Source organism: Tyto alba, unplaced genomic scaffold (genome assembly GCF_018691265.1).
Source record: "Tyto alba isolate M040663 unplaced genomic scaffold, T.alba_DEE_v4.0 Super-Scaffold_2, whole genome shotgun sequence".
NCBI classification, from domain to species: Eukaryota; Metazoa; Chordata; class Aves; order Strigiformes; family Tytonidae; genus Tyto; species Tyto alba.
Window position 1 is genome coordinate 55,150,565 of NW_024881282.1, and position 9,162 is coordinate 55,159,726.

The window sequence follows — 9,162 nt, forward strand, 5'->3', positions numbered from 1 at the left end:
GACTGCCTGAAAAAGTGTTTTGCCTAAGTATCAGCTACCTCCCACCAATACCTAAAAAAAAATTTTCTGAAAGAATTAAGAAATCAAGCAGAATTTAACAGTTAGTCTTTGAGGTTGATAGACTCAAAACCTGCCAAAGCAGATTTGACAATACTTAAACATGGCTTTATAGTTTAAAATCCTTTTTCATCAGTCTTGTTCTTTACTTGCTTGCTCACAAGAAAAAAGATATCAGAGAATTTATGTTCACTGTTCAATTCAGTCCCAAGAATAAGACTGTCTATATCTTAGCTGTCATACAGATGGCATGTATGAAACATGGCTCTTGGTCTAAAAGGAAAGTAAGATTTTATTTTAGGACAAATAGAAACAAGATATAAAACCTCTGTCTACAGAGGAATACCTGTGCCTGACTAATGAACTCTCATTGCTGTAATAATTTTCTGTCTTTAAGCTCCATCATTTGATCTGAGAGGTCTCACCAAGGCAGTGGAAACTGACCAAATGTATTCCCAGTTCCACAAGATGTTACTTGGCCATTGCTTTGTTGGAAAATGTGACTCTCAGAAACTGTGAATTTAGGGCAAAACTGCAAAATAGAATTAAGTAGAGGAACACACAAAATGTCTTAAGGGGAAAATAAAAAGGAAGAGAATATAAAATGCTTTAAAAGAGAAAGTAAACAGTGCTTTAATGGTGATGTGGCTACCAGTACTCTCTGATAAAGTATTATACAAAAAGATGCAAGCATTTGGGTAAATTCTTTAGGTAATAATGATAAAATCAGGTAGTAAATAACTTTAAATGCTTCAAAACCATGGGAAAACAAACAAACAAACTAACTAAACAAAAACTATGGTATTTGCAAATTTCACAAATGTCTTACCTCCTGCATACATGACAGCCAACATTATTGATGATATCCAAGCTATCTCACTATATGATGTATGGAAGATTTCTTGTATTTCTTTGAAGAATACTGTGATGGCTTTGGGGAATGCATAGGAAAATCCAATGGAGATAAAAGCCCCGAAGACCACAACCCATCCCCAACCTCCATCTGGAGGTGGGTATTGTGGTGCTGCTGCTGGTGGTGGCATCTTTGGTCTCTGGCTCTTCTCCAACTAGGCTGAAAAAGAAAAGAAGAAACAAGGTTGCCAAACTGCAGTATTCAGTCATCATCTTCAGGGATTATAAAGAATCCTCAGAGCAGAGACCAATTTCCAGCTTTCATGGGACCATGGAACATGAGTATCTGGTTTTAGAAGCAAAATCTGTTCTGCAAAAAAACTTGAGGCAAGAATATTTGCAATACCCTACTCAGTATGTGGCAACTGTTACAAATTACTGATCTCAGTCACTGAAGTTGTATTTGCAATTAAACACTTATTGGAAAGTGATGTGTTTGTATGGGTTAATTTACATATCTCTACTATCTATGGTGTGGATTTAAAAAGAAAAAAAAAAAAAAGAAGGAAATTGGATTTACAGGAAACAATGGAAAAAAGTTACAGTAAATTATCACTAAATTCCATTGTGTTAGCAAGATTTACTGGTACCTCAACAAAAGCATCAGCAACAACAGCAAGGAATTAATTCATTACACAGTGTTTTGTCATATGCTATCATTATCCAATTTTTGACTGTTGTTGATATCTCTTGCTTATCTCATGAGAACATATAAAAAGAGGATTCTCCACAGAGATTTAAAATTCCCTGTGTATTGATAAAATAAAACCAAATTATTACAATTCTATATTGTACTCTTATTTTTTAAATTTTCATCTTCATATTAGTTGATGTTGACATTACTTGCAGGAACAAGGTGGAGCTTGATGGTACTACTTTTGCTCTGTTTCCACATGTCAGAAGACATCAGGAAGTCTTTAATAACCTCACAAACTTTCCACAGATATTCTCTAATTTAGAATTTACCATAATAGATACCACCAGGGCGATATCTTACAGAGGTTCTGAGAGGTGCAACCAACACATTCAGTCAGCTCAAAAAATCATAGGTAATCCACATAAAATTCCTAAGGCCTGAAATAAATTTCATACTGTTATTATCGTACTGATATCTAAAAGCCTAAGCTTTCTACATTCTGCATAACCTTTTTAGAAAACACCTAGTAGTGAGAATCCATTTTGTAATACTGAGATTTTTCCACTATCAAATCCCTTTATTATTAAACACATAGCTGGAGTCCACTGTGTTTTCTTCTGTGTAATCCAGCCTACACAGACAGCATGAACTGAAAATTCCTCCTTCCTCCCTGTTTCTTTCTTGGGCATTTAGGCAACTTATTACTCTTGATTGGTCTCCTGCCATACCAGTAGCAAAAGCTGTGGATGATAACAGTGTGTAGGTTGCTGTTATGCTTATGATTACCAGCAAATCTCTATGTGATTTCTTCTGTGCCACTTATGGCATATTCCAATTTCTCGCAACAAACTGCATTAGCAGTGGGAGTGATATGATTACCTTAACAAAAACTAAAAACTGAACTGTGTCAGTTTATATTAATCTCTCAGGATAGCGCCTGGAGTACTTTCAGGGTAAATGCCATGTAGCACTGCATGCAATGTATGCCACAAAACTAGCGAAGTGTTGCTTTTAAGATTATCTATCATTAGGCTAGCTCTGTGATAGAAACCCACTGTACTTCTGATTCTCCACTTTACTGAAGCTGATTGTAGACATCACCCTGACACTGGCAGACCTCCAGGGGGAGGCTAAATCAACCACTAAATATCTGGCTTTTATGCAAGGTTGCAAAAGACCAGGTAGTTCAGCTTCTGCATCATATACAGATCTTCTGCTGGCAGCTGTACACAGAGAACATAAAGATTTTTATATAAAATATAAAAATATTTTTATATAATTCTTTTTATATGCATGTCCAGAAAGAATCTCAGGCATGCACTTTGTTTCTGCTTATCCTAGTCTCAGTTTAATATTAGTCCATTGACATACATCAGCGAGGAAAACCTGGGCCTGCTACTGGAAGTTGGATAAGTAGAGACAATTCTGGTCAATGAGACTTAACTTTGGCAAAGCAGTTAAATACCAGTTTGTTTTTGCTGAATCAGGACCCATTTAGAAGGAGAGCATCTCAGAGATACCACTGTAACTTATAAGACACAGAGCAATGATCGATCACCTTCAAAAGCACAAAACCTCAAACTGGCATGAAAAGCAGAACTCTGTGAATTGAATGACAGTAAACAACAGTTTGCTATCTGTCCCAGAAAGCTCTGCTCAACTGAGAAAACTTTTGTTTATTTCCTAAAAAAGGTTAACTATTGTTTTCTTACACTTCAAAGGTTTGAGCGTATTTATTTTCGTATTTCATACTCATATGACAACAGTTCTATCTCTGTTATCAATTTTAATAATGTCACACAAGATCAAGGCATTGCTCTCCATAAAAATGGAAAGGGATTATCAATTTATTGAGGAAGCACTCCTTTTCCTAAAGATAATACACAGCCACTTTGAAAAATCACTGCCACCACCTTGGTCAGGAGAATGCTGAAGGTTCCTGAATGTCACTAAGGCATCAGCGCTTTGGAAAGATCCTGTTATATCCACTCCTTTAGGGCAACAGAACAGGCTCTGACAGTTCAGTGCTCTCCTCTCTTCAAAAGCTTCAGAATAAAGTAAGGGGGCATTAAGGAGACGAGCAAAGGGGCTTTGGCTGCTCCTATGCCCCAGCCTAGAGGCAAACTGCTGCAAAGCCCACTGCATGGCCAGCTTGCAGCACTGCTGCAGCAAAGGCTGTCTGCTAACCTACGCTAGATGTTACACTGTCACAAAGAAGAGCCTGGATCATTGTATCTCACACCTCCTTTTATCCCACAGAGTAGAGTTAATAATAGTCTCCCTGATGTTCTGATTGTGATAGCCAATTTTGGCTCCAGTTAATAAAAGATGAAGAGGAAAAAAACAATAAATACATGTTTGCACCAAGAGGAAAAAAGTATTCATTTTGTTAGAAACATTAAATCCAACATCTCCAACATCCCATACCTGCTCAGGAGTTAGAGCAACTTTCCCCTGTAAAATCTGCACTTCATATCTCTGCAACTGAACTCCTCCCAAAGAAGTCTAGTACATTAATACACCTAGCTCTAATCTAAGTCTAACTAGTAGGATTTGGATATTATAGGTAGTATACAGACAAGTGCAAAATCCACTAGGAACCAAAACAAAACAACTTTTTATATGGGTGGATATCAATGCTGACAAGGGAAGAGGCAGAAGAGGGAGGAATGAAGCAGTGGCAAGCAAAATGCCTTTTCAGAGCTCTCAGAGCTTATTATGGGCTGTGAAGAATAAAAAGAAATATGTTAGAAAGCGTAAAACCAGGCATGTGAGATGATGTTCGTGTGAAGGACATGGTATCGGACAGAAAAAAAAAAAAAAAAAAAAAAAGGCAGTACTTGAGTAAATAAAGGTCACAAGCAGTGTTTAGTCAGTCATGAATTCCATCATGTGCTTAAAGCTAGCAAGCGAGCACTGCTCATACCTGTGCTTTTATAGGCAAGCAGTGGGTAAGGAACGCTGCCCGCCCTTCACCCAGGGAAGCAGCAGGGGAATAGTGACTGCAGCAGTCCTGAGTGAAGCCATCAATCTCCCTTCTCTCTGTCAGATACAGAGAGGTTGCGGTTGCTCAGCCTTTCCATACCCTGAGTCAGACTGTGCACAAGGATTTTATCCTAAACTCCTTCTAGTTCTCCTGTATAAATCTCATTTATGTAAGCAGTGAATAAGAACATAGCTTACTGTAGTAAGAGCTGCATGTGTCTACTAACAAATAATAGGAGAGAAACAAGGTAAGAAAACATGTGATATGCAACATTTTATATTATATAGGTCTCAGCACGTTTGAACTTAATAAAACAAATGAGAACTAGTGAATGAAAGAGAGAAAGGGAGAAAGGGAGGAAAGGAGAGAAGGAAAAAGAAAGGAAAGGAAAAGAGGGGAAAAAAGAGAGAAAACAGCAAGCAAGCAATAAGGTCAAACTAAGAGCAAATGGTACAGATAAATAATGTATCTTGATATCATGCACCTTAGACTTCAGTCGGTCATGATCAACCTGTTCAGATTGCTCTTGCACCAATGCTTCATTAATATTCTGCAGTTGCCAGCTGCCAGAATCAGCTATCAATACAACAGCTTATCAAAGACTCTTCTGAGAAGGGGTTATGTTGTTCTCTTGTTTACAGAGACTCTGATTTTACTGGGAGTTTGTTTTGTTTTCCTGAAACATTAGACTAACTGTTTGCTCTTCTGCTTGTATTTTGTCTGTCTTGTCCTCAATGTGCCCCAATCACCACTTGACTCAGCAGCCATTTGTCCCACACTAAAAGAGCTGGTATGTGAAAAATCTGTCCCCAGTTGCCGTAGGATAGTAGGAGTATTTGGCATGTGTGTACTGCATTCCAATTCCACACAGTAAACCAAGGACCACAAAAAGCTTTGCAAACTTGAGCAAATTCATTCTTAATCTCTGACTTCTCCATGGGGTGATTGAGAAGTATCATCTACTTCCAGACATGTGAAACAAATATAATAACAGGCTAAATAACCTAAGTCTTGTCCCAAATCAGTGGCAGAGCTAAGATGTGGACAAATGTCCAAGTAAACTGTTAATTATGACAGATTTTTAAACACGTGTGTTTTAAAAGCTTATTAAGTAGCAAATGCAGATTAATTGTACTGCTTACTACTTCAGTTAGGAGCACAAGTGGGCTACAATGTTTGTTTTATAGGTTTGAATAGTCTGCTGCTCTAACTTACCCCTAACAAATGTTAATTACATCTCTGTATTTGAAATAAATGACTTTGTGGTAGCATTAGTAAAATATTGATCTATACAGAAATTATATTCTTATAAAAGATCCCTGATTAAAAGCTGTAAAAAATTCAATTTTCTTATTTTTATTAACAGCTCTTTAATGAGTTCCAAGCAGGATGGCAGGATGGCAGGATAGCAGGTATCACCCCATCAAATGGTATTGCCTCACCAACTTCTACAAGCTATGGTCATTATCTTGTAAACAATATTCAGTATTTGAAGAAAAAATATTTTGTTAGTTTTGTGAGAAGGTTTTGCTCTGACTTGGGATTTTTTTGTGGAGAAAGGGAGGATGTGGTGAGACTCTGACTGAAGGGATCAAGAGACCTTGTTCTCTTCTTTCAGCTGTAACTACTTAGTTCTGGAGGCAAAGTAGCTCCTAATGAGCTGAGGTACACAGCCTGGTTAATTGTCCTGAAAGAGGAAAATAGTCTTCATTTTGTCTGAATGTCTGTATTCAGAGACTGAGGTGTATGTGATAAATGAAACCCCCATAGATGAAAGATACACTCAGAATCTGACTTTACTGCCTTTTTTTCACTATGGTCTAACCAGCAGGACAAGTACAACCTGTGCAACACCAAAACGGCCAAAATGTGCCCAGGCTATCTAGCATTTTAGAAAGCTGATCATTTTTGTAAAGTTTCTACAACAGGCTTGACTCAAAGGGCCATCCCTGTGAATGTTTTCCAGAGTTTTATGTGATCATAAAATAAATTATATATCTATATCTATATATTAAATTGTATTTATGAGGCTTATGTTAGGATTTACTATTTTTGCAAAAAGTCTAAGCAAGTCTTTGAATAAAACACAAAAAATCACCAGGCTTACTTAAAGCCTATTTCACTTCAGTTTCTAATAGCACAATATCCAACAACATTAAAATATATTACTACAGGTATTTTAAGTATAAAACTACATCTTAGTGAGAAAAAAAATATATTTTGTTTTAATTAAAGAGAAGATGAAGGACTCAGTTCTAGATATTCACATCTATGAAACAAACATGGAATTATTCAACTCATCCGTAATTTACAGTTAAGAATCAATATTGTCAACCCACTGAAGCAGTACCAAGACAAGTATGTGCTTGAAGACAGTGTGGGAAAGTAATAGTCCCTCACATATCTAAATCAGGCATAATAATACCATTCTTCCAAATGCTTCAGAGGTTGGCAGAGGCAGGCTCCGTGGAGGGAAGAAGAAGGGAGGGAAAGTCACATGTTATAAGATAAAAATAAATTAACAATCCCAATAACTTACTTTCTTCTTAGGGTCTGGCACTGTAATGGGCTGGATCTTAATAACAGCATCAGCTGAGCAGATAATTGGATGTAAAAGCAAAAACTGTTTCCTGAGTTAAACAAGGATGGTTGCAGATGTGAGTTCCTGATGGCTGTGGGAATAATGAAAGGTCTAATTCACTTTTACAAAGAAAACTGGGATAAAGGCATATGTCGTAATTCCTCCTTCCTGTTTGAGGTTTCAAACTAGGATTACTGAGACAGAAGTGAGCCCTGTAAGATATTGCTCTATAAAAAGCAAAAATTATGCTATGAGAGTGTAATTAAAATCCTATTTGCACTACGGTCTTATTTCATCATGGTTTAAACAGAGGCTGAGACCAAAAGCTATTACTATGTCAGTCACTAAAGTCAGTTTTTTACAGAACTGGAACAGCCATCTGTAAAAATTACATTGAAACTATATTGGAATTGTTATGCCATTGAGATCAGATTTTGAGCACTGCTGAGTCAGTAGTGAGACGAGTAACATAATATTAACACAGCATTTATAACTCAGTAAAGTTTTGTTGTGGGGTTGTTGGGTGTTTTTTGGTGTTTTATTTTTTTTAACCTCATATATTGTACTGCTACATTCTCCTGGGAAACCATAACCTGTATTCACAATCACAGTCATGGGTTGGCCTTCCATTCATCATGTCACCTGTTATTACCTTTTTTCATTGACATTAAGGAAAACCTAAATGACTGTCTTACTCTGGATGACTAAATGCCTAGATGACTAAAGTTAAGTGAAATGAATTCCAACCAAAGTGATTGCAATTCTGTTTTAATTACTTCAAAAAAGCAGTCAATAGAGTATCTAGCCTAAAGACGCTGGCACTCCACCCAAATTGAAGTGCACTGAAATGAAATGTTGATGACTAAATTGAAAATTCTGGTGAACCAGTCTGAAGAATTAATCAGTTTTAACAATAAGTTGATTGAGGTTGATTAAAAATTCTGCATACCTGGAAAAAAATAAACCATCAAACTAATCAATCTTTCAAGAAAACTCAAACCAAAACTTTGTTGTGCCATTAAAAATTAGTTTTAATAAGCTAAATCTGTCTTTTAGAACTCAAAGTGCTGGCTCTCCACACTGCAACAATATTGATCCACTTACTAATTAATTTCTAACCACTCATACCAGCCTCTAAACTCTAGTACTACTGCTTCCTATTTAACCATGGTAGTTATAATTTTTACAATGTGTTGTATAAGCTTACTATCTTAACTCTGTATAGACCAATTTTTAATGATTTTTGGTAATATAAGCCTTTTCAATACATCAGCACACTCGTATCTTTAAAATTGACATTAAGTGAGTGTTATAAAACAGAATACCCAGAATAGCAGAAGTCATGTAAATTTGTAGCTATATGTTTGATACATATTTTTAAGAGTTCTGATGTTTAGAAGATGAGAAGTTATATTTTCATTTATTTGTAATATTTTATACATGGAAGAATTAAAATTTCAAGTCAGTGTTAATGGAATTGTCTACACAGCTGCTGCACATTGCTTGAAAAATAAATAGCATAATCTTTCTAAATCATCAGGTTTTCCATTATCAATAATAACAGATATCCATTTTAATATCATTCTCTCAATATTAATCTGCAGAAAAAAAAAATATCAATGATAGGAAAAGCTAGTGTATTCTTAGGCTGTGATATTAGGTAAGGTTTAAAAAAAAAAAATCGTATTTTTTTACAGAAACACGTAATTTGAAAGTGGAAATATTTAAATCGTTTATTGCTGAAAAAATATTCACATCCATCAGCTTAATATCTGACATTATGAAGATGCAATAAATTTCAATTCAAATTCTGCTAACATTAATTTCTGTAAACTTTATCAAAGTTACGCTGTGCTCTTCAGATTAGAATCCAACCCCTGGCTGTCTTCTCTACCTCAATATTGTGTCCCGGTGTACTTTCTGTCCTACCACTCACCTAAATCTTGTCCTGAAAGCATCATCTCACACATACTGGGAAAATATTTTTCT

At 36.0% G+C, this 9,162-nt stretch overlaps 1 protein-coding gene across 4 annotated transcripts in view; it reads right to left on the minus strand.

The window, feature by feature from the left end:
* Nucleotides 1-9,162, minus strand: part of SLC16A7 (solute carrier family 16 member 7) — an 86,676-nt gene that overhangs the window by 34,064 nt on the left and 43,450 nt on the right. For 3 of the 4 annotated variants that reach the window (XM_032999802.2, XM_032999801.2, XM_032999803.2), the window contains one exon: nucleotides 887-1,129. In XM_032999802.2, the coding sequence (XP_032855693.1) occupies nucleotides 887-1,100 (214 nt within the window). In that variant the 5' untranslated portion in view covers nucleotides 1,101-1,129. Of the gene's footprint in view, nucleotides 1-886; nucleotides 1,130-7,131; nucleotides 7,181-9,162 lie in introns of those variants that run through there. The other variant, XM_032999804.2, reaches the window with a different exon arrangement.